At 41.8% G+C, this 26,515-nt stretch overlaps 2 protein-coding genes across 2 annotated transcripts; both read left to right on the forward strand.

The window, feature by feature from the left end:
* The first annotated feature begins 3,730 nt into the window (after positions 1-3,730).
* LOC130490539 (vomeronasal type-2 receptor 26-like) lies at positions 3,731-13,750 on the forward strand. Its single transcript, XM_056864362.1, has 6 exons — positions 3,731-3,963; positions 5,374-5,665; positions 5,783-6,640; positions 10,697-10,924; positions 11,679-11,805; positions 12,849-13,750. The coding sequence occupies exons 1-6, from the start codon at positions 3,731-3,733 to the stop codon at positions 13,748-13,750; spliced, it is 2,640 nt and encodes an 879-aa protein (XP_056720340.1).
* A 3,269-nt stretch (positions 13,751-17,019) lies between these two features.
* On the forward strand, positions 17,020-22,832 carry LOC130490540 (vomeronasal type-2 receptor 26-like). Its single transcript, XM_056864364.1, has 6 exons — positions 17,020-17,150; positions 17,931-18,222; positions 18,322-19,164; positions 20,226-20,453; positions 20,922-21,048; positions 21,931-22,832. The coding sequence occupies exons 1-6, from the start codon at positions 17,020-17,022 to the stop codon at positions 22,830-22,832; spliced, it is 2,523 nt and encodes an 840-aa protein (XP_056720342.1).
* Positions 22,833-26,515: the final 3,683 nt, after the last annotated feature.

The raw sequence follows: 26,515 nt of genomic DNA on the forward strand, positions 1-26,515 counted from the left end.
CCGAGCAATTTACTGTAATGGGCTAAAGAAGAAAAACACCATGATATGTTTGTGGTGAAATGTCAGGATTGTTAGAAGGTGGGCATGACCAAAGAGCTTGCATATTTCTCAACACAGTAAGAAGTCAGAAAACTATTTCCATATGCAAATGATGTCAGGTATGACTAACTTTTTATCAGTTTTTCTTTAAAATTTGGAACATTGTATTAAATTTCTAATGTTTAGGTTTAAAACATGTTTTGCATTTTTCAAAATGAAAATAAAAATGACAGCAATACAAAGTCACAGAACTACTGAGTTATTCAATATTCAAGTGGGGAAGGATGTATACACTCTAAAGAAAAATTCATGTGAGGTTGTTGTTTTTTGTGAGGGAAGAATATTTTCTGCTACAATACAATGGAATTTTATCTTGGAGTAGAAATATAAACCCAAGGGCAATATGTGAAATCCTTTTTAGGTTCTTGTAGGTTATGTGACCGTGGTCTTGGTATTTTCTTTCCTGACGTTTCGCCAGCAGCTGTGGCAGGCATCTTCAGAGGATTAACACTGAAGGCCAGTGTCTCTCAGTGTCAAGTGTGTAGGAAGAGTAATATATAGTCAGAAGGGGGTTGGGTTTGAGCTGAGTCATTGTCCTGCAAAGTATTAAAGGTAATGTGCTAATCATTGCCCTGTAAGTATCTAGATAATGTGCTAATGAGGGTGTGGTATGTTAATGTGAAACCATTGTATCCTGAAGTGATCTGTTAACATGTGGGATCCAAAGCTAATCCGCATGGCTATTGTGGACTGTAGTCTTTGTTAATCTGGAGGTTTTCAGGACAGGAAGCCAAGCCTTATTCATTCTTAAACTCTCTTCTGTCAAAGTTGTGCTGATGTTTATGAATTTCAATGGCTTCTCTATGCAATCTGACAAAATAGTTGGTAGAATTGTCCAGTATTTCAGTGTCTTTCATCAGCACATTTCATTTCTGGAATAGTTGTTTGCTAGCAGTGCGTGATTTAGATGATTAAGTTCTTCCTTGAGAGTCTGTGGTTCACAGATCCATCTTGCACGGTCCATTAATGTTTTGATTATTCCTCTTTTCTGTCGGGGGTGGTTGTTGGAGTTTTTGTGTAAATAGCAATCTGAATGAGTTGGTTTCCGGTAGACCTTGTGACCTAACTGAACGTTGGTTTTACGGATGACAAGGTTATCAAGAAATGGGAGTTTACCCTCAATTTCTTTTTCTATGGTAAACTGAATGTTTGGATGGATATTATTGAGATGGTTTAGAAAGTCCATTAATTTTTCTTCACAATGGCTCCAAATAGTAAATGTATCATCCACGAACATGAACCAGACTGTAGGTTTGTAAGGTGCTGATTCTAATGCCGTCTTTTCAAAATATTCCATGTAAAAGTTTGCTATTACTGGACTGAGAGGACTTCCCATAGCTACTCCATCAATCTGTTCATAAAATTCTTTATCCCATAGAAAATAACTTGTTGTCAAACAATGGTGAAATAAGGCTGTTATAACTTCCGGAAAAATCTGGTTAATCAATGAGATTGTGTCTTTTACTGGAACCTTGGTAAAGAGGGATACAACATCAAAACTGAATAATATATCCTGTGGGTTGAGTCTCAATGGACTGATTTTGTTGATGAAATGAGTTGAATCTTTGATATAAGAAGTGGTTTTTCCGATGTGGTCCTGTAGGAGGGTGGTCAAATATCTAGCTAATTCATAAGTTGGGGAACCAATGGTGCTCACGATGGGTCGGAGCGGGACGGTATCCTTATGAATTTTAGGTAGTCCATATAATCATGGTGGTTGTGCTTCTGTCTTGCATACTTTTTCAGTGTTACTCCTCTGAAGATGCCTGCCACAGCTGCTGGTGAAACGTCAGGAAAGAAAATACCAATACCACGGTCGCACAGCCAGGATAACCTACAAGAACCGATGAACTCTGACCGTGAAAGCCTTCGACAACCTTTTTAGGTTGTTTGAGGGTTAAGGGATAGTTAATAAAAATGCCTGATTTTGAGCATTATGCATAAACTGAGCTCATGGGCTGATCGGTGGCATCATGACTGAGTCTTTAGCCTCTGGTAAAGATAGATTCCAAGTTCATCATGAAAGTTCAAGGTTCCATCGCCAGCACATTAGCAGACAATCATGCTTCGATCCCTACCATGACAAGCTGTACTTATTAATTATTACAGACTGAGTGTATTTTCTGGTCATTTGGGAACAGCAGAAAAATCAGAAGTTGCCCAAACCCGGCACAATGACAGGGGTTGATGTTTTAGCTTGTTTTCCCCCTCAAATTATTACAATTGCATGCATACTTATTGAATGAAATTGTGCCAGTTTCAGTTGCCATTTGAGACCAAGGCCAGAACCATCAGCACCACTATAATTAGGGCATGCCACAGTCATTACAGTGGTTTTGTTATCAGATAAGAAATTTCCAGAGGTGATTACTAAAAAAAACCCCACTTCATGTAAAATCCCCATAAATCAACAGGGCTTGGATGCATAGATAAAACAGGCTCTGCCTGTCTTCTATGTCATCATTTCAAATTTATATGTAAAGTGGTTTGCCAGTAGCCCTGACCTGGATGGCCCAGACTAGCCCACCCTCAGCAGATCTTGGAGGCTAAGCAGGGTCGACTCTGGTTAGTCCTTGGACTGGAAAGCACCAAGTCCAGGATTGCTCTGCAGAGGTAGGCCACCTCCATTTGTCTCTTGCCTTGAAACCCCTTTGTGGTCTACATGAGTTGGCTGTGGCTTGACAGCACCACCACCATTTCCCCACGGGGTTCCCCCATGCATTTCAAAAGCATGAAAAATGCCTACGCCAAGTAAAAGTGGGATTCAATCAGAGTTTCAGCTGGTGAAAAGTAAGGAGGCATCATTTTTGACCACACAAAGGATTTGTTGAAAACCATGGGACCTACATAAACAAAAGCCACTTGGGTGAGGCTGAGTGAAAAAGCTAGCTGGATCTAATTTCATTTCAGCACAAATTCAGTTTTGTTGGCCCTTTATTTGTCCCAGCAACTGGATATGCTATGAGGTGTATAGGGCCAAAGCTAACAGGGGGAGCAGGGCACTGCTGCACAAACCTGGACCTGGAATCCAAGGCTCTGGACTCCACCTTTGTGTTCTGTGTAAGCCTTGGACACTGTCACACAGCGATGGGTTGTTTGCATTTCATTGACCTTGTAGGGGGAGAGGCTGAGAACAATAGGGAGTAAACAGCCTTTATTTTAAAACAAAAATCCATTTAATATGGAAACCAAGGCGTCTTTATTTAAGAGTTTCCAAAAAGGGGCTCATCCCATAAAAGCTAGTATCAAAGATCCTGTATCCCAGCCTCTTGCAAGTTTGAGTCTTCCATGCTAATCCCCCCAGCCAAAATGGACATTATCTTACAGGGATAATAATTTCAGGCATAGTTCTTGGATGCAACTATTTTAGAGGGGGTTATTTCTTAAAAGAAAGTGGGTCTGGTCAAAGCAACAGCCAGTTTGTCCAGAGAGGACAACATAAGAAGGCATAGAACTTGTATTGTCCAGAGTGATAAAAGTGAAGGGGGGGAGGGACTATTAACTGAACCTTCTACAGACATTACCTGACAGATTAAACTTTGCTCAAGCACACCACAGATCCAGGAAAAGTCAGAACAAAACTAATACTGATAACACACCACATGCCAGCAGACATCTGTGAATGGAGGAAATGTTGATCACCAGGAAGATCTTGGTACTGCTGCTGCTGCTTGTATTGCTGGGCCATGCCGTATGCAAGAAACAGTCCGTTCCTTGCACCATAGCTGTTGATCTTCCAATTCCTCATGCATTTTATCAGCCTGGTAACCTGATCATTGGTGAGATTGTTTCTCAAGTCTTCTATATTTATGACACTCCCTCATTTAAAGAGCAGCCTGCACAGTTGTTTGTCTCCGAACCTATGTAAGCCACTCATTCATAATCTTTGTACCATTTATTCATGTAACAAAATCATCAACGTTTACATTATTTGTAAAAAGGAAGGGAAGGTTAGCTCTTGTCTCGTGGACATCAAATCTATAATTTGATGCAAGGAAGACAGCAAAAGGAGTATAGAGAGGTGGTTTGAGAGAAAAAGGGGAAAAATTAGTGTATCCTTCCATGACATGTACTTTGGCTTAGTACATATCTAAAGGGTCATGTCTAAGACTCCACAGAAGAGGGTGATTTTAAGGATGGATCTGAAGGCAATGAAACAGCTGACACTATGGTGATCTGGGAGGCAGTTAGAGCTAAAGGGAACACAATGAAAAGGATGATTGCCTGAGAGACAAGAGACCTTTGGGTGGCTCATGTTGTGATGCTGGAAAAATGACTACCAGAATGAGAGATATATCAAGGAATTGTAATGAAGAGTAATGAGAGGTAGGTCGGTCATGTAGGAGTATGAGGGTATAGATGAGAGGCTGTGTTGGATCCAGCAAATGAGAGGAATCCAGCACTAAAGTACTAGGGAAGTCATCACAAAGGAAGAATTGCTGAGAAGAATAAGTGATTTTGGTGGAAGAGTGCTGGCTGGAGATTGGGGCCTAGATATAACAACCAAGAACAGGGAAGACATTTTTGTAGTCAAGACAAAGATGGACCAAAACATGGACCAAGATTGTTCACCAAGGGATTGTAAAGAAAGGGAGGTATTTTTCCAGCATTGCAATAGGCATGTAATATATATGTGGACATGAGCTTACCAAAGTGGATTCAAGTTCTTTTATGCATGGCTGTTTCACTCACTGTTGGGTCTTTGTGTTGATTATGCATGCCGTTTCTGACTGTCAGAAGTCACCTCGCTCTACCCTTGCGTTTCCCCTCATTTTGCCTGCGTTTTCAGAGACCCGTTTTATCACGAATTTGGAAACATGAGCAAAATGCAGGGGAACGGGGCGAGGAGCGAGGCAACCTCAGACGGACAGAAACAGCATGTATAATAGCCTTCATATATAATAGACTTCAAAGGCCTGAAGTCGTCAGAGGGGTGACGGCGAGTGAAACAACCATGCATAAAAGACCACTATTTCTCTACAGTTCAGTCTTTAAAGGGCAGAGCTTGGATGGAAGCTAATCATGGTGATGTAGCGCATCTCCAGTATTCATAATTCTGTGTTACATGCACGAACCGCCACAGTATTTTTTTTTCATGGCACTGAGATAAACATTCAATGTTAAAAGCACAACTGAAAAGGGCTATTTTAAAAGTAAAGAGGCATAGTGTCATCACGAAGCTCCTTTAGGAAGGAGGGATATAAATATGGAGAATTAATGGAAGATATATTTTGGCTGTTTGGTGATCAAGCTCGTTTATAATTCTCATTACAGATCACTACTAAAGAACTACCAGCACAACCTGGCCTTGGCTTTTGCTGTAAAAGAGATCAATGAGAATCCCAACATTTTACCAAACATCACTTTGGGCTTCCACATCCTCAACAGCTACTACAGTGCAAAGATGACCACTAAAGCCACCCTGAGTTTGCTTTCTTCACAGCACAATTTTGTTCCCAATTTCAAGTGTGACACCCAGAGCAATCTGATTGCAGTCATTGGAGGACTGAGTTCAGAAGTGTCTGCCGATATTGCTACCACAATCACCATTTACAAGATACCACAGGTAGGCCACCCATACAGGGGTACACTCCATACTGTGGTATGAAAATTTCACACCATTGACAAATGAATGAATAATATGTTCCATTGTATATTTTTTAAAAAATCATATTTTTTCCAGCTCATTTATGGATCGTTTTCCCCAGTGCAGGGTAACAAATGGCTAGTTTCTTCTATGTATCAGATGGTCCCAAATGAAGACATTCAATATATGGGATTTATCCACTTATTTCAACACTTCAGATGGACGTGGATTGCGCTGGTTGTTGTAAATGATGACAATGGGGACAGGTTCTTGCAGATCATAGTGCCAATGCTTTATGAGAGGGGCATCTGTTTTAATTTCACAGTAAGAATACTGCAACAGAATTATTTTGAAGATATGATGGAAGAAATTTTAAAGCAGCCAGAATATTTAATTGTTCTTGCTCAAACCAAAGCCAATGTGTGTTTTGTATATGGAGAAAGCTCATCCATGTTCGGTTTGAGAGTGTCGTTGTTTTTAGTAACCTTCATTTCATTTCCTCCCCTGCATAAAGTGTGGATTGTCACATGCCACTGGGACTTTGAATCAATATCTATCCAAAGGAATTGGGATTTAGAAACCTTCCATGGTGCTCTATCTCTTGCAGTTCACTCCAATCAGCCACCAGGATTTCAAACATTCCTGCAATCTATAAGTCTTTCCTGGTCAAAAGGAGATGGTTTTATCCAGCCTTTCTGGGAGCAGGCGTTCAGTTGTTCACTGAGGAATCCAGATGTTCATGGGGACAGCAAGAAAATGTGCACTGGTGAGGAGAAGCTGGATTCAATTCCAGTTGTTCTATTTGAAATGAGCATGACTGGCCACAGCTACAATGTCTACAATGCTGCCTATGCAGTGGCGCATGCTTTACATGCCATCTACATATTCAGATCTAAACGCAGGACAACTGAAGAAGGACAGAGTCCAGAGTTCTATAATGTGCGACCGTGGCAGGTAATGTATTTTCAAACTATGCATCACAAAAGCATTCTGCTATTTTCTCAGCAGTTTTCTATTATTTATTGATTATATTTTGAATATTTTGTACCGCATATCTCAACGTCCAGTTTTGAAATAGTTTTCCAAACATATCTCCAAGATAAGCACAGTATTCCTAACATACAAAAATAAGAAAGAACAATGAAATAGTATCAATAAACAGATGGAACCAATGAACAATGAATCATTCACAGCAAACAACAATATAGAATCATAGAATAATAGAGTTGGAAGGGACCACCAGGGTCATCTAGTCCAACCCGCTGCACAGTGCGGGAAATTCACAACTACCTCTCCCCCACACCCCCAGTGACCCTACTACATGCCCAGAAGATGACCAAAATGCGTCCCCTCTCATCATCTGGTTAAGGTTATAGAATCAGCATTGCTGACAGATGGCCATCTAACCTCTTCTTAAAAACCTCCAGGGAAGGAGAGCTTATCACCTCCCAAGGAAGCCTGTTCCACTGAGTAACCGCTCTAACTGTTAGAAAATTCTTCCTAATGTCTAGACGGAAACTCTTTTGACTTAATTTCAACCCATTGGTTCTGGTCCAACCTTCTGGGGCAACAGAAAACAACTCGGCACCCTCCTCTAAGTGACAGCCCTTCAAGTACTTGAATATAGTTATCATATCCCCTCTCAGTCTTCTCCTCTTCAGAGTAAACATACCCAGCTCCTTCAACCTTTCCTCATAGGACTTGGTCTCCAGACCCCTCACCATCTTTGCTGCCCTCCTCTGAACACGTTCCAGCTTGTCTACATCTTTCTTAAATTGCGGTGCCCAAAACTAAACACAGTACTCTAGGTGAGGTCTAACCAGAGCAGAGTAAAGTGATACCATCACTTTGCGTGATCTGGACACTATACTTCTGTTGATACAGCCCAAGATCTCATTTGCCTTTTTAGTTACTGCATTACACTGCTGACTCATGTTCAGTGTTTGGTCTACTAAGACCCCAAGATCCTTTTTGCACAACGGCAGCTTCCTGTCCCCGTTTGCCTCTTTATGCCAGTGCGGGGAACAGTGTTGCTGTTTTCAATGGGGCAAAAGTCCCCGTTAAATAACAAAAAGCTGTGAAACGGGTTTTTTTGTTTGTTTAATGGCATACAGCGAACAGCGTTAGGAGATGGCTCACCTGCACCTTCTCCCCACTGTTCCTGTACGCCACTTCTCAGGAATGGGCGGTTTGGGTGCGATCTGTCAACCAGTTACAGATCCACTTATCTGTCATAGGATCTAAACCACATTTTCCCAATTTGTCAACTAGAATGTTATGTTGAACCTTATCAAAAGCCTTACTGAAATCAAGATAAACTATATCAACAGCATTCCCCTGATCCAGCAAGGTAGTACCTTTCTCAAAAAAGGAGATAAGATTAGTCTGACATGATTTGTTCTTGAGGAAGGAAACCCATGCTGATTTGGGTTAGTGATCAGATCCATCCTTTCTAAATGCGCAAGGACTGACTGTTTGATGATTTGTTCAAAAACCTTTCCCAGTATTGACATCAAGCTGATGGGTCAGTAGTTACCTGGATCCTCTTTTCCCCCCTTCTTGAAGATGGGGAGAACATTTGCCCACCTCCAATCTTCTGGCACATCACCTGTTCTCCAAGATATGTAGGTAACCTATTAAAAGCAGCAAAAAATTCAATAGTGACATAAAGTACTTCAATTAATTAAAATACCAATATAACATTTAAAAAGTAAAGGTCCCTTATGCAAGCAGCGGGTCATTCCTGACCCATGGGGTGACACCACATCCCAACGTTTACTAGGCAGACTTTGTTTACAGGGTGGTTTGCCATCGCCTTCCCCAGTCATCTTTCCTTTACCCCCAGCAAGCTGGGTACTCATTTTACCGACCTTGGAAGGATGGACGGCTGAGTCGCACTATATTTCCCCCCTTTTACTATACAAATCCAATGCCTCTGTGACTGACATAATGCCTTTTTTACTAAGCGACAGGGACCCCAAGGCTACATTGTCAGTGGCAAGATTTGTTTCAGTCCTTATATCCCTCCAACACTAGATATATGCTGCTCAAGATCAATTGATCAACGAGCTTCTAAGGGGTAAAAGGAAAGGAAAGGACGGCTGAGTCAACCTTGAGCCGGCTACCTGAAACCAACTTCTGTTGGGATTGAACTCAGGTCATGAGCAGAGCTTGGACTGCACTACTGCAGTTTACCACTCTGCGCCACAGGGCTCTATACCAATATAACATACTAACAAATATTTTATACATTACAGAAAAATAAATAAATAAATAAAAGCAGGATATCAATAAAAACTTTCACGTCAGAGACTGTGAAAATAGAAGTGTCTTCTGAGGCTTCTTAGATGATTGAAGATCATCTGCCTAGCAGTTCTTTTGGCTGGGTCATGAAAAGCCTGACATTAGATGAGAAAAGCAATCAAAGCATCAACAATCATGACCAAATGAAGCCTCTGAAAGAAGGTTCATACATGGGGCACCAGTCAAAATTGGCTAAAGGATCCATGAACTACAGAATGCTGGGTCTCAGTCTTTGAGATACCTTAACTATGATCCTAATCTTTGGGGGGATGATTCTGACCCAGGCAAAAATAGACTAATTCCTCAATCCCAGCTTTGCCTTATTATCAATGAATACCAATACTGTCTTCTTAGGACTGTTTATCGAAGTTTTCATGGAGGCACAAATGACATTGAATTATTGTAGCCTCTCCACAAGAATTCATCTGGAATTATAATCATTTAAGCTTTCTACGAAGGCTGTGTGTATCAGTAAACTGGAAATAAATCCGAAAATATCCATTTTTTGGTTTTTGGGGGGGTTAATTTTGACCGAATACTAAAAACCGGGAATCTGAACAAAGCTGGATAGGTGATTCCTGAATAGATATTTGGCTTTTCCTAGTTATGGCTATTCACCTTTTTTCAGATGCATGGCTGCTCCCATTTTTCTATCTTTGACTGGTTTTGTTGGGGCCCTTTTGAGGTAGGGGTCGTGTCATCAGAGCCAACTATCCAGGTCCATCACCCACCAGAAGAATAATCTGTATAGCAAAAGGGTCATTAAAAGACGGGGCTCACCTAGTCCCGTCCAGGAGAATATACCCTCCAACTAAAAGCACCAGTTAAAAGCACCAGTCTGAAGAATAATCCCTCACCCGCATGGATGAGCAATCTCCTTCAGAATAGCCACTTTGGTTGAGACTTTGGCTGGCCCCGATATCACCACCACCATCCTTATGCTCTCAAATTGAAGGTCACCCTGAGTAGTGGCTTTATTTACCCTCACTGTGACCATCTCTTGCAACCAGATTTTTTATCTGTATTAAAGGACTGTTCACAGGATGCCATTTGCCACCAAAATGTTTTCTGTGATTTATATTTCTTGCATTTAAGCCATTTTCCTCAGTTTGGAAGCTAATTTGCATGGACAAAATGCAAAGCGATCCAGATACAATTGGAGCCCATAGATTCAGAGGCATTAGCCTGGCAGTTGGCTCTTTCCTCCAGGCCTCAGCAATACTGACCTTCTGAACCTGAAAACCAATTGAGAGCTCGGGTCTCAGGGGGCGACCACTTTGCAGGCCTATAAAATTGGACCCCCACTTTACCAAACATTGGTGTCTAAGGAGAGTTCCTTGCAGCTACACTGCAAATTTGGTGATTCTACATCAAAAAAATGCCTCCTCCCCCTGGAGCCTTGAAAATAAATTCCATAGAATAAATTCCATGTTCCCAAATTTTGGGGGGAAATGCGGAAATAAAACCAAATATCCATTTTCCAGTATGGATATTAAGCTTACTTTGGTCCCCCCCACAAAACAATGAGCCAGTAAACCCAAACCCAAAATTTACCAGAAAAATGTTTTTGCACACCCCTACTTTCTACTTATTTAGTCAAAATGTATCAGCCAGAATCGTGTATTTATACTTTGTCATCTTTGCAAAGACCATCATAATCATTTCAGCATTTGAGTGCTTTTTTCTTATGATTTCTTTCTCCACTAGCTGCATTATTTTCTAAGGAGCGTCAGTTTCAACAACAGTGCTGGAGACACAGTGTGTTTTGATGAAAATGGAGAAGTGAAAGCTGGTTTTGATGTTACAAACTGGGTAACGTTCTCAAATGGATCTTTTGCCAGAGTAAAAGTGGGAAGGCTGGATCCTCAGGCTCCTCCAGGCAAAGAGCTGATACTGAATGATGATCAAATTGTGTGGCATAGAACTTTTAACCAGGTGATCCATAGAGGCAGATTGTTGAGCGTAAAAAAGAATTAGGAGAGTTACATGTCATCTCTTTCATAGGTTTGCCTACCCTTGTCATATGGGTAAAGATCTAAAAAAAATTGACCTCAAGGGTTGGATTCAACCACCTTTTCTACTGGTGAAAAAGGTAGGTAGAATCGCCTTGGACTACCCAAAAAGGCTCTAATGGGATTATGGGATGTGTCCATACAAGATCCGTGTGGGGTGGAGGCCGTAGTAGGGAAGTGAAATAGGCAAGACTGGGTGAAAGTTTTCCATCTCAGTTTATCTCAAAAGAACCGTCTTCCCAACACTTTGATTTCCTTTTCTGCTATTGACTTCAACCATAGATGCCAGTTGTAACCCTTTTGAAAAAGTTCTGTTTTAATTTCGTTAAAATGTCACAGTATAATTCATGATACTTAACTTTTTTTTCTGAAAGAAAACCACTAGTTCTCGTGGTTTGCACAGATTCCCCTTTAATATCCAACTAAATATTTTAGTACTTAAGGCCAGTATACTGAAGGAGGGTATCTATAGGCCACTGTATCCATACTTCATCACACATTCAGTTCTCTTTTCTGACAATTATCAAGCAAAAAAAAAAGTGTTCAAAATGTTTTTCATACAAGGCAAACTCTATGTTGTCATCTTCCATATATCAACAGTACAAAAGCTGCCAGAATAATATTTGTTCTCAGTGAATATGTCCTTGATGTGAATCGTCCTTTTTGTTTATGGACAGGTGGTACCCCTTTCTATCTGCAATGAAAACTGTCATCCTGGCTACAGCAGGAAAAAGAAGGAAGGGGAAAATTTTTGCTGCTATGATTGTGCCCAGTGTCCAAAAGGAACAATTTCTCAGGAAGAGGGTAGGACATACAATGAATGGAGATGTCATTCATAAGAGTACATTAAGCAAAACTGGAATAATGATAGGTTACACATGGTTTCCCTTCCAAACTCATATTTCAATCAACATGAGTTTGTTTAGTTACTGTTAGAGGCCAAGCATGAACTCTTTGGGCAAATTCCTGAGGGGCCAAAATGGCTTAGGAGGAGGCGTGACCCCTACGCTGCCCCCTTGGACCACCGTGACAACATGGCCCTCAGATGCCGCTGCAACCTCCTGCTGGCAAGTCCCCGCACCAATGTCCCAAGAGGTGTTCCCGGGGCATTCTGGGGGGTGGAGCTGTCTTTAGACAGATTCCAAACCCCTTTTGCTCTGGGAATACCTCCCGGGATGGTGGTGGTCCTATGTCACCTTTTCAGGTGGTGGAAGTCCGCTTTCCCCATGGGGGAAATGCCTTTTTTCTTTTTTTAAATTTCAGAATCAAAAGCTTTTTCCCCCCTCAGAGGTGGCTGGGAAGCCTCTGGGGAGGCTTCTCAGTTGTTCTGTCCTGGCTGCCATGGTTCGCCTCCCCCCTCCCCCAGGAATGCGCTGTATGAATCTCCTTCAAATTTGCTCTAAAAAGGGATGTTTTTGCCTCCTCTATGTTACTCGTGGGATGTGATGTAAGAAATAGTCCTGATCTTGGGATTACTTACGCCTGAGGTTGGCCAGGTTTCCTCCTAGCTGCACCTCTTGCTGCTCACCCCAGCTCTGTTACATGGTGGGAGAAAAATAAATTTAAAAATCACTGTCAGCACAATGGCATCATGTCACTTCTAGAGAAAACTTTGAAGTGACATCATGACATTCAGGAAGCACCAGAATTCCTATGGTTTTACCACAGAGTTTCTGGTTATACCTAGAGGAGCATGATATCCCTTTTAGGTTTTCCCAGAAGTGGCATTAAAACATTTCAAGGACACCCCCCTTATCCCTGCTCCTTCCCAGAGTCCAGCTGTTTTATAATTCCTTTCGTTAGATATTGACCAAAGTACTGAGATATTAAATTCCTTATTTTTGCAGATTTGGATGCCTGTGTCAAATGTCCAGAAGACCATTATGCCAACAACAACCGAAATCAATGCATTCCCAAAGTCCTAAGTTTCCTCTCTTACAAAGAACTATTGGGAATCACCTTAGTTGTGTTGGCTGTTACCTTGGCTGTGGTCACAGTGTTGGTGCTTGGAATTTTCATAAAGCACCATGAGACTCCCATTGTCAAAGCCAACAACTGGAGCCTCACCTACATTCTCCTTCTCTCCCTTCTTCTTTGCTTCCTCTGCCCCTTGATCTTCATTGAACAGCCAGGAAAGATAACCTGCCTTCTCCGACAGACTACTTTTGCAGTTGTCTTCTCTGTGGCCCTTTCCACTGTATTGGCCAAAACCACCACTGTAGTCTTAGCCTTCATGGCAACCCAACCAGGATCCAAGATAAAGAAATGGATTGGGAAAAGAATGGGCAATTCTGTTGTCCTTTTCGGCTCCTTTATTCAAGCAGGCCTTTGTACTCTTTGGCTAAGTACTTCCCCTCCATTCCCTGATATGGACATGCAGTCAATTACAGGGGAAATCATCCTGCAATGTAATGAGGGCTCTGCTGTCATGTTTTACTGTGTCTTGGGATACATGGGCTTCCTGGCCATTGTCAGCTTCATAGTGGCTTTTCTTGCCAGGAAGTTGCCAGACAGTTTCAATGAAGCCAAGTTTATCACCTTCAGCATGCTGGTCTTTTGCAGCGTTTGGTTGTCCTTTGTTCCAACCTACCTGAGCACCAAAGGGAAATCCATGGTGGCTGTGGAAATTTTTACCATCTTGGCCTCCAGTGCTGGCTTACTGGGTTGTATCTTTTGCCCTAAATGCTATATCATTGTGCTGAGGCCTGAGCTGAACAATAGGGATCAGTTAATAAGGAGAAAGAGGTGATGAGTGTGTAATATTATTTTCTACTTTCAGAATAGGGTTTCCAATAGGGTTGGAAAAGGCCTGGAGAGTTGGGGTGGATCCCGGGGTGGACGGGTTTTGGAGATGTGAGTGACCTCCATGGATGATAATGCATTGGAGTCCACCCTCTAAAGCTTCCATTTTCTCCAGGGCATCCTTTATCTATAATCTAGAGACTGGTTATAATTTAGGGAGATCTCCAGGCTCCGCCTAGAGGTTGGAAGCTGTATTGTAGGTGTATTTCTTCATAATCTATCATTTTCTGATAGCTCCATACTCTCCTTGTAGAAGATTTTGGCAGGTGCACTATACTATAGAACATCTGAAGGAAGCAAGGGGGATTGTTCAGTTTCATGAAATATTTCCAAGAAAGGATCAAATACTTTTTTTAAATGTCCTTATATTTGGCCAACTTTGCTATTATAATGTAAGATATGTGTGTGTGTTTCAGAATCCAGAGAGAAGTGGCTCTAGAAGTTTTTTTCCCCCTGCTTAGGACATTCTTCCCTTCAGAGCAGTGCACAGTAGCCTCTTATCACTTACCACGATGGTTGCCAACCTCCAGGTACTTTGGAAAATTCCTTGCGGAAAATATATCGCAACACGCAGCCACTCAAAATAGTTTCTTTTTGTATTTCAATACACCCAATTTACAAGGTTACAATTTATACCGCTAGTGAAAAAAAACACAGTTTTTTACTACACTTTGAACTTCTATTGTACATAAAAATTATGCCCACTAAGTGTGTCTCCAAACATTATCACTATAACGCTTTCAAACACCAAGGAATTGGAACAAACTAATTTTCCTGTCGGCTGCTGCAGTCCGCCGCGTCAAGGATGCACTCGCTGCACCGGTCAACTGACCATAGCTATCCAATCATGCAGCGTCCTCCGGAGTTTCTGTGTTGCTGTTAACTCTTGCTTGTACGGCAACTGCTGCTGACATGTATATTGCTCACAGAGGAGTTTTTGTTCCTGCAAACACTATCCAACAGACGCAGTTGCGCCGCGATGTAGGCACAATTGCACCACAACGTCGTGACAAGATCCTGGGATTTTTAAATCTTGTTTCGCGGGTATAAATCTTTTTGCTTCTTCGGACTTATGTAGCTTGCATCTGAATGCAATTTCGCAGTTCCTAGTAATAGACTTTTAGTCAGCTGATGCTCTAGGCTGATCCTGTATTGAGCAGGGAGTTGGAATAGATGGCCTGTATGGCCCCTTCCAACTCTATGATTCAATTATTCTTTTTCTGTCTATGCTCATCCCTGTACACTGTGTGCAAACCCTTCCCTAAGCTTCAAAGCCATCTCTCATTGGGAATACTAAATCAGTACATGTGGATCCTGGAAGCTCCTCCTGGTTCCAGCAGCACCTATGTGGTCAGTTATGCTTAGGGTTGCCAGCTCTGGGTTGGGACATACCTGAAGATTTTGGGGGGTGGAGCCTGAGGACAGCGGGGTTCGGAGAGGGGAGGGACTTCAATGCCATGGAGTCCAATTGCCTAAGTGGCCATTTTCTCCAGGTGAACTGATCTCTATCAGTTGGAGATCAGTTGTAATAGCAAGAGATCTCCAGCCACAACCTGGAGGTTGGCAACCCTACTTATACTGCCAAATGCACAAGCACAGATACATTAAAGTTACTGCTGCAGAGTTCTTAAATGTACATTAAAAGGGAGTACATATTGGCTGCCATGGTGGCAGCCCTGACTTCTCTCTCTTTAACAGCGGCGTGATCTGCAGTTGTTATCAAATGATAATGAGAAGGAATCTCCAGGCCAAAAATAATGTTACAATCCAGACCTGCCTTGCTCTTCTAGTCAACTGGGAACAGGAGCAAAACCAGCTGTTGGGCACCCACAATTATTATTTCATGCCGGGTTTAAAAATGTAATTATACCTTTAAAAGAACTTTTAAAAAAAACTTGTATATACCCATCCCCTCTGAATTGAATCATGCCATTTTCAAATTGCCAATTATTTGCAAGGCTGGTTGCCCTAATCACTCTGTAACTAGGAGGGCTTGTCACAATCAAAATGACTGCTTTTTTCTGGTACCCATTAGATCTCCATATTTCGCAAGCAACAAAAAAGGACACATTTGAAAGATGTTATAAATACCTCACACGTTGGAAAGGATTGGATGCTGGGATAGATAGGGCTGTGTTGTTTTTAATCATTTTTTTTTTAACTTTAACCATATATTGTTTTTCATACATTTATTGGCTGATATATTCTTTGATTCTAATCTCTTTGCTTTTCTTAATTAACTCTCTGCTTCTAGGCTTTTCATTGTGAAAAATGTCAATCCTAAATGATGCATCATGGTTTAATTGTTTAAACTCCTTGGAGGGGCAGCAAGATAAAAACGTATTAAATAAATAAAACAAATACTATTTTTCCCACACCCAGGCAGAATTATCGATAACTGTAGATACATAGCTATTCTTGTGAGTGTTATTTTCTCCCAAGAAGATTGGACCCCGACAGCAGCTAGTTCATCCTGAAACGAGAAACTGCGTTTACATCGTTCGAAGATATTGAAGGACAAGAGGTAACAAAATGACCCATTATTAACTGGGCAACAGGAAATCCCTTACAGGCTCTTCCCAACCATTAACAACGGATTCATCCACTGTTTAAGGAAAGCTGAACCAAACGAATACTAGCCAAGTAATGCTGTAGATGGAAAGAAGAACGTGTCTGAGAAGGGAAAGTTCTGTCATTAGAATGGCAATGAAACTGCTGTTTCTTCTCATATTGCTGCCTTGGGCAATATGCAAGAAGCATTCCATTCATCGCCCCACAAACGATGACCCTCTCCCTATTCCTCATGAATTTTTCCAGCCGGGCCTCTTTATCATTGGCGGGATTGCCTCTCAGGTTTTCAGCTTCCACCATGCTCCCAGTTTCAGAGAGCCACCAGCACAGATGTTAATTAATGAACCTATGTAAGGATTGTTTTTCAACTTCCTTGTATCATTATTTATATAGCATAGCACTTTGGAGGGTATAAAATGTGTCGGGTCTCTACCTAGAAAACCGTAAAGTCCAAAATGTGAGCTCAATGAGACCGAGAAAGGTGGAAAGGTAGGTGGATAGAGAGTGATACACGTATGTTCATTCCAGCCATATGTGTTTAGGCTTTATTTTAGTAGGGCAAGGGAAGGAAGGAGTGGTGTGGGAAAAGTGGGTTTTGAGGAAGGAAGTTTTAGAAGGGAACTTTATGCATGTATCTTGGGATACATGGCTGAACAAAAATCCAACAAGGAAAAGAAGGAGGGAACCAAATTCCTTATGATGGCTGGGGGTAGTGTACCTGAAGAACTGCTAGTCGGAGACAGGGCTGTATCTCAAATAGAACATGTAGGTCCTCAGTATGATAACACTGAAACTATCAATTATATGAACATGGAGTGTCCTCTATTTAATGAGCTGAGGGCTCATTAATAGAAATTATTCTTTGACTGTCTTTGGCAAAAATTTATAGGGGCAATAATTCAATACCAAAAGAATAACACCAAGTAAAGCATTTTTATTCCTTTATTTTGTGCTCAAGGATATAGTTTTATGAGCAGTACTAGACAGATGCTAGATGCTAGATAGATGACAGACAGACAGACTAGATAGATGATAGATGATAGATGATAGATGATAGATGATAGATGATAGATGATAGATAGATAGATAGATAGATAGATAGATAGATAGATAGATAGATAGATAGATAGATAGATAGAGCTGTATCAGGCTATGGGAAGGAGAAATTACAAGCTGGCTTTGAAGATCAGGAAAATAGACTCAACATAGATCTGGGAGTGGACAGGAAGCCACTTTTGGTAGCATCTTGGTTTGCATCTTGAGATGGAGAGGTGGTATGTCATATCCCAGTCTCATTAGATCTCAGAAGCTAAGCATGCTCAGTACTTGGGAGATGTTAGGCATGCTCCCAAATTAAAGCAGCCATTATTTGTATATAAAGGTGATGTCTTGTCATTCTAAAGGATTTGAAAATAAGATCCATTTTCATGTAGTGATAACAAGGGTCCAGAAGCATAACTTCAAATCACTGAATGTAATTCTACACAATTTTAATAGAGTTCAACATAAGTACATTTTCTGTTTCTCAGTTAAACAGCCCGTGAATCTCATTGCAGGTCAATGCCAAAGTACTACCAGCATATCTTGGCCTTGGCATTTGCAGTAAAAGAGATCAATGAGAATAACATCATCTTGCCGAACTTCACCTTGGGTTTCCACATCCTCAACAGTTACTATACTGCAAGGATGACCTATAAAGCTAGCCTGAGTTTGCTTTCTACACAAAAGAGATTCATACCCAATTTCAAGTGTGATACAGAAAACAAACTGGTAACAATCATTGGAGGACTGGACACTGACATCTCTGCCAATATGGCCACCATCTTGGCCATCTACAAGTTGCCCCAGGTAGGACATTGCCCAAAGTCTGTGGAAATTTTGAATCTAAGGAAAATAATTTCACATTCTGTTGTAGCGTTCCCTGAAATATCAATATGTTTCTTTCAGCTTACTTATGGATCACTTTCCCCAGCTCAGGGGAACAAAATGCTTTTCCCTTATTTGTATCAAATGGCTCCAAATGAAGCCTTTCAATACATGGGTGTTGTTCACTTACTTCACCATTTCAGATGGACATGGATCGGGCTTGTAATTTTAGACGACGACAATGGTGATAGGTTTTTGCAAAGTCTGATACCAACATTATCTGAGTACGGCATTTGTTCTGACTTTACAATAAGATTCCCACCATTAACTTATCTGGAAGAGGAGGCAGACTTGCTTTTGCAGCAACCAGAAAACTATGCCATTCACAATAACAGCAAGGCTAATGTATATATCATATATGCACAACCTATACCCATGTTTGTTCTCAGAGTGGCGCTGTGTGCAGCCCCCTTTATTTCACTGCCGCCGGTGCACAAAGTCTTGATTACTACATGCCACTGGGATTTTGAATCATTTCCAATTCAAAGGTTTTGGGATGTAGATGTTTTCCATGGTGCCGTATCATTCACAGTCCATACAAATCAGCCACCTGGATTCCAAAACTTCCTTCAGGACATTAATCCTTCTCGGGCAAAAGAAGATGGTTTTATTCAGAACTTCTGGGAGCAAGCGTTCGATTGTTCTCTGAGCAATTTAACGGTACATGGAGACAGCAACGCAGCCTGTTCTGGCAATGAGAAGTTAGACTCGATTCCTGTGACTTTGTTTGAAATGAACATGACTGGCCACAGCTACAGTATCTACAATGCTGTCCATGCTGTTGCACATGCTTTGCACGCTATTGGCGTATCAGGATCCAGTGGTAGAGGATTGGTAAAAGGAAAGAAAGTGCAGCCATGGCAGGTAATTAAACCAAAACACAAATAAAACTATTTGTGAAGCAGATTGTCATAGAATCGAAGAGGTCAATGGAGCTGTGCCTTCTTTGTACCCTTAAAAGAATTCTTTGTGCCCTTAAAATCACGGGTTTGGATTCCCCCCCCCCCATCAAGTCACAGTTAACCTATGGCGACCCCTGGTGGAGGTTTCAAGGCAAGACATGTTGTGAGTGGTTTGCCATTGCCTGCCTTGATGACACAACCCTGGTATACTTTGGTGGTCTCCCATCCAAATACTAGCCAAGGTCAGGGCTGAGAGTGTATGACTGGCCCAAGGTCACCCAGCAAGCTTCCATGGCGCAAGTGGGGATTTGAACCTGATCCTAGTCTGACACCTTAACCACTATACCACACTGGCTCTCTTGGGGTTGGATAGCACAAGCTATTCTCCTGAAAAAAGGGAGGAGGAGCCATTCTGAGGGCCACAAAGGTTATGCCATGGATTCTGGTGCCCACATGAACAAAAGCTACATAAGCAGGGATTGCACTGAGGAGAAGATCTGGGGGAGGCTGAGAGGGAATACTGGTCACTCATTTGTTTTCACCTTTACACCTGTAACCACTAGAAGAAATTATAAATTTCTAGCCAAAAAAATCAACATATAAATGTTAAGATAAATAAACGTCTGTTAAGCTGGGACACTGCCAAAGCTATTCAACACATAATTGGATAATAAGAAGAGTTGGTTTTTGTACCCCGCTTTTCTCTACCTGTAAGGAGTCTCAAAGTGGCTTACAATCGCCTTGCCTTCCCCTCCTCACAACAGACACCTTGTGAAGTAGGTGGGGCTGAGAGAGTTCAGAGAGAACTGTGACTAGCCCAAGGTTACACAGCAGGCTTCATGTGCAGGAGTGGGGAAACCAACTCAGCTCACCAGAGTAGAGTCCAATGCTCATGTGGAGGAGTGGGGAATCCAACCCGGTTTTCCGGATTAGAGTCTGCTACTCTTAACCCCTACACCACACTGGGTCTTTTCCTCCATTGCCTTTTCATTGACCCTTTCTTCTATTGCCTCCCTCAACTAGCTTCACCACTTTTTAAAAAGCATTATGTTCAACAACAGCGCCGGAGACACCATCTGTTTTGATGACATTGGAGAATTAAAGACTGGATTTGACCTTACAAACTGGATAACTTTCCCAAATGGTTCTTTTGTAAGAGTGCAAGTGGGAAAACTCGATCCTTGGGCTCCTGCAGGCAAAGAGCTAACTCTTTATGATGATCTAATTGTGTGGCACAGAACCTTTAAGCAGGTAAGACATAGGAATCAGATGCTGGATCCTGTGAAAGAACTGAGAAAAGTTCCGTGAACGGAGAAAAATGATCTATTTCAGAATTCAACCTTCTGTTTAGGTGATGTGGTGGGTCTCAGCACACCTTTGATCTTGTGAGTCTCTATAGTTCAAAGTTCATTTATTTAATGCTCATAGACCAATCAGTCATGAGCATAGGGAAAAGGTACACTATTAAACAGCGTAATAATTAAATCTATAAGCTCAGATATAGGAATTACATTTACAGCTTTCATAAAATGTCATTAAAAGTTTAGATATACAAAATTGTACAGTTTATAATTTAGGAATATCATTTAATGCCATAGACATAAATTTTGCAACTGCCCGAGTCACGTTTGGGTCTGTGTCTACTAACAGCTTAACTACAAGTTCCTGTTTTTCAATAAGTCTCCATTTTTCTTGATGTTGATATCTGTTAATGACTAGATCCTGCCCCGTTCAGTATGCAATGACCACTGCCCTCCAGGGTACAGCAAGAAAAAGAAGGAAGGAGAGAAATTTTGCTGCTACGATTGTGATCCATGTCCCAAAGGGATGATCGCTGAACAGAAAGGTAAGAGAGAGAGAGAGAGATAAATAGTTAACCAAATTTGAGCTCAGTTAACCAAATTTGTTTACACGGGTTTTCATACCACGCTGTTCTTGCAATTGGGAACCCAAAGTGGCTCACAACATCAGCCTCCCCTCCAGCATTTTATCCTTGCAACAGCCCTGCGAGGAAAGTTGAGTGAATAGTGAGGGACTGGCCCAAAGTCCCGCACCAAGCTTCCATGGCATGGTTGAGTTTCAAACCTGGGTCCTTCAGATCCTAGCCTCACCACTACTTTTTATTCCTTTATTCCATTCTTTATGCTTGTGGACCAACTGGTCATAAGCAAAACAAATTCAGTACATTCCATAATACATAAATAATAATACATACAAAAATACACAGTACAGTTAAAAAGAGGTATCATTAAAAACCATAGATAAACAGGACAGTTAAAAAGTACCATCTAAACAGTACAGTTAAAAAGAGGTATCATTAAAAACCATAGATAAAATTTTTGCCACAGCGAGGGTTACATTTGGGTCAGTATCAGCCAATAACTTTGCAACTATATCTTGCTTTAGGGCAGGCCCCCACCTCTGAATTTATATTGTGATCCATTTGTCCCTGGCAAGATCATGCTTTTTACAATCCACAAAAAATGCCAAACAGTGTCCAAACTCCCTGATCCACTATCACAAAGTAACTCGGAAAAGGGGACCCCTGAAAATCTGCCTGCTAACTCCCCCAATGGCAGTGCATTTAATCTGGCCTTGGAAAAAAGCAATCTGTGCCTCACCACTACACAAAGCTGACCTTCTGACTTGTATTCTATACCTCTGTGTTATTCTCCTCCTAGATGATGGTCAGTATCTTGTAAAATAATTCAGCGATTCTTTCTTTCAGATATGGATGCCTGTGTCCAATGTCCAGGAGATCAGTATGCCAACAGCCACCAAAACCAATGCATTCCCAAAGAGATAAGCTTCCTATCCTACAAAGAACTTTTAGGTATTGTCTCTGCCCCATTGGCGATTTCTTTCTTTTTGATCACAGCATTGGTGCTTGGAATCTTCATAAAGCATCGGGACACCCCCATTGTCAAAGCCAACAACCGAAGCCTCACCTACGTTCTCCTTGTCTCCCTCCTCCTTTGCTTCCTCTGCTCCTTGCTCTTCATTGGACGACCTCGGAAAGTGACCTGCCTCCTTCGGCAAGTTGCTTTCGGCATTGTCTTCTCTGTGGCCCTTTCTAGTGTGTTGGCCAAAACCATCACGGTGATTCTCGTATTTGAGGCAACTCAACCCGGATCTGTAATAAGAAAATGGGTGGGGAAAAGGATGGCAAGTGTTATTGTCCTTTCGTGCTCTCTTATCCAAGCAAGTATCTGTAGTCTTTGGCTAATTACATCCCCTCCGTTCCCTGATAGGGACATGCACTCAGTGACAGGGGAAATCGTACTGGAATGTAATGAGGGCTCTGCTACCTTTTTTTACTGTGTCCTGGGATACATGAGCTTCCTTGCTGCTGTCAGTTTGGCTGTGGCTTTCTTGGCCCGGAAATTGCCTGACAGTTTCAACGAAGCCAAGTTTATCACTTTCAGCATGTTGGTCTTTTGCAGTGTTTGGTTGTCCTTTGTGCCAACCTATCTGAGCGCTAAGGGGAAATCAATTGTGGCTGTGGAGATCTTCTCCATCTTGGCCTCCAGTGGAGGCTTATTGGGATGCATCTTTTCTCCTAAATGCTACATAATTATTATGAGGCCTGAGATGAATAAAAGGGAGCAGTTAAGAAAGACAAAATATTAAACTATTTCAATTTCTCCCAGAATTCTGCTTTGGTATTTATTTCCTTTAAATGACACTATTTTGTGGTGTTAGAAATGGATGCTCATCTGAATGAAGCAACATCCTGAATCAGTGGGGCCTGAACAATAATTGGTAGGTAGATTAGGGATATGCAAAACAAATGGGAGAATTCTAATTTAGGTATATTGGACCCTATATTTTTCAGGATTCCCAACTATTCCCGAATTCCCATACTGGTATGGGTTTTGGGGGGGGGGGATTTAGGAAATTATACCCCACTGAAGTCCATCCCCAAACATCACCTTCCCCAATCTTAATCCCCAAATCTCCAGGAATACCCAAGGCATAGAGTGAGATCATCTGCCCCACACTCTAATACTTAGTAGCTATGGCCCCATGATTAGATAGGAGGAAAGCAGTTAAGCTCGAGAGAGAAACATTTTCATGCTTCTGAAGAATGGATGTAAAAACTGAGTAGACACTGATCTTATATGCATGGGTTGGATCTCCCTGCTTGGACCTGGGTTCATCACACATTAAAGTAACCTGGGTTGGGGGAAACTGTGTGCATTGGCTTGAATGATCAGGGATGAAACTGTGTGCTAATTGAACCATGAATACAGAAAAACAGTCTCCCAAGCTCAAATCAAGTCCCACGTCTTTAAATGCTGCTCTGTAATTGACTTTCTTTGCAGTGCTCCCCGTGAGAGAAGACTTCCTTCCCCCCAAACCCAACTGCCGCATAAAAAAGCATTTTAAGAACAAAAAACAAAAAATGGAGCAATCTGAAAGAAGGGGGTGAGAAATCTAAGCCTTTCTTTTGCTCAGAAAGAGCTCTGAGGTAGCAGGAAGCAGGAAGCACTTGAATCCCCACCTCTTTACACACGGCTTTGTGATTGGCTGTGAGAGAAGCCAATCTTCTGTTTTCCCCTGTTTACCCATTGCATGCTGCTCTGAGGAGGGGGTTGGAAAAGGGTGGGGCATGATGGCGCAGGGAAGCTCAGCCCAAGCAAGGAGTATGCACACTCTGTGACTCCGGAATGAGCCAGGATGAACGGTTTAATTCAGGCCAGAGGAAGAATGGGAAAAGCCGGGGGGGGGGGGGTTGCGTCGAAACAGTGTTGAGCTTCCAAGAAATGAGATAATGTGCATACTGAAAAAATTGATCCTGGCTGAAACGGGGAATAAAGGAGGTTAAAGCGACCATGCATAAAACATCAAAGACAACTTTTGTTTTGGCTCTTACTCCTCTGCATTTCACTGCACTCTGATCTGCCAACATCGCCAGACAGTGATTATTTATCAGATCATGGACAGCTGAACTTGCTCCTTTCTGTAGACCAGGAGTAGGCCATACTGAGTTTTCCACCCCTTTGGGGAACATTTACAAAACCAAGTAGAATTATGGGTTTGGGGGTCACTCCGTCTCACTAAATCCCCCCTTCCTGCAGGTTCCCATCCAATTAACATTTGTCCATGGAAGTCACATGATCCCCAGAATAGTCTTTCTGATTATTAAAGGGGACCTTCTTCTTTTCTTTTCTTTTCCACCTGCAGGAAAGGCAAAATTCTTTTCTGTGTCTGTCTGTGAACGTGGATTTCAAAAGCAATAATAATTGTTGCTAAAGTTCCAACATTTCCATATGCTTGTTGAATTAAATGATCATGTAGTGGCATTGCCAGCTGAGCCTGAGGCCACTGAAATTGCCATCTAAGTCAGAGGGAGTGTCATTGTCAAAATTACTGTTTTTCATCTACTCAAGTGATTTCTAAAGGCTACTAGTCAACAAAACAAATTACAACATCAGAAAGATTTTTTTTTTAAAAAATGCACGTACTGATAAGTATGGGATGTAGTGACAGGAAGAAGAAGAGGGCCATATTTACTGATTTACTGAAGAGTTGGTTTTTATATGCCAACTTTCTCCACCACTTAAGGAAGAATCAAACAAGCTTGCAATCACCGTCCCTTCCCCTCCTTACAACTGTGAGGCAATTGGGGCTGAAGAGCTTTGACTCGCCCATGGTCACCCAGCTGGCTTCATGTATAGGGGTGGGGAAACATATCCAGTTCACCAGATTAGCCTCCACCACTCATGTGGAGGAGATTAATTGAGCAATGACACATTGCTTCTGAGAGTCCCTTATCGGCAAGGCATTTCTAGCAGCACGCACCAGGGCAGATGAGCAAGGAAGTCGGACCTTATTTGCCATCAGGATGATGCTGATACTATTGTTGCTTCTCGTGCTGCTGGCTCACATTGCAGGCAAGAAGCATGTCATTAATTGCACTGCAGGCCATGACCCTCTGCCTCTTCCTCATGAATTTTACCAGCCAGGTGACCTTATCATTGGTGGGATTGTCTCTCAGGTCGTCAATGTCCACAGGTCTCCCAGTTTCACAATGCAGCCAGCACAAATGCTGTTTAGTGAAGCAATGTAAGGAATCCCTTCCAGTTCCTTTTCTTATTCCTTACTTTTTCAAGAGCCCTCAACAGGACTTCATAAGTGGCAAGGTAGAGGGTACCAGTTATGTGTTCCCTTAGCACATTGGTTCTCAACAAGGGGGGGATTGTCCTAGGGGGATTTTAGGGTTCTGGGGGGGGATTGGGACCACTATTCAGTAAAGTGTGATGTCTTGTAGATTATGTACAATCTGTAAGATGTTAGTTTTTTTTTTTTAGTTAAACTATCTTGGGAAGGGGGAATTATATTCCGAACAATGGTGAAAGTGGGGAATGGAGCAAAAAAAGGCTGAGAAGCACTGCCTTAGCAGTTCACAAACTAAACTTTGAAGGAAGGGATATAAAAGATGGAGGAAAGGGGTATGTTGGGGTAAATGTGATAACTATATTAGATAATTAGACATGCATATTTCATAATTGTATATGGCCTTTCTATGTTGTTTTTAACTTGGTTCATTTTTGTACATAGAGGGTGCTTTTTTGTATACTGGGGTAAATGTGATGACATACCACTTTACATCGGGTTAGTTTTAGAAGGGAAAGGGAAACAAGAATTTTACCAAACTTTCCCTGGAAAAGGTATGTTTTGAGAAGGAATGAGAATTACAACAGGTGAGTATTTTGGGAGGAAGTTCCAAGAAAAAGAGGAAAGGGTGAAAAAGTGGAGGAGAGGAAGGCTTGGGAGGAAAGTTATCTCAGACAATTTGTTCATGGAATGCCTGCAAGAAAATAACTGGGGAAAGGTAGTTAAGAGTGTTGCATAAATATATGTGGCAGATACACACAGAATATTGTATACAGTTCTGGTCATTATATATCAAAAAGAAATCTAAGCACAGGGAACAGTGCAGAACACAGCAGTCAAAATGATAAAAGGGATTAGAGAAGGAGGAAGAGGAGGAGGAAGAGGAGGAGGAAGAGGAGGAGAAGTTTTTATATGCCAACTTTCTCTACCACTTAAGGGAGACTCAAACTGGCTTACAATCACCTTCCCTTCCCCTCCCCACAACAGACATCCTGTGAGGTAGGTGGGGCTGAGAGAGCTCTAACAGTGCTGTGACTAGCCCAAGGTCACCCAGCTGGCTTCATGTGTAGGAGTGGGGAAACAAATCCAGTTCACCAGATCAGCGTCCAGAGAGCACCTTCCCTGTGATGGAAGGGTAAGTAGTTGGAGGCTAGTGTACAGAAAACATGACTGCAGAGGAATGTGAAATGTGC

The sequence above is a fragment of the Euleptes europaea genome, chromosome 18 (genome assembly GCF_029931775.1).
Source record: "Euleptes europaea isolate rEulEur1 chromosome 18, rEulEur1.hap1, whole genome shotgun sequence".
In the NCBI taxonomy this organism is placed as follows: Eukaryota; Metazoa; Chordata; class Lepidosauria; order Squamata; family Sphaerodactylidae; genus Euleptes; species Euleptes europaea.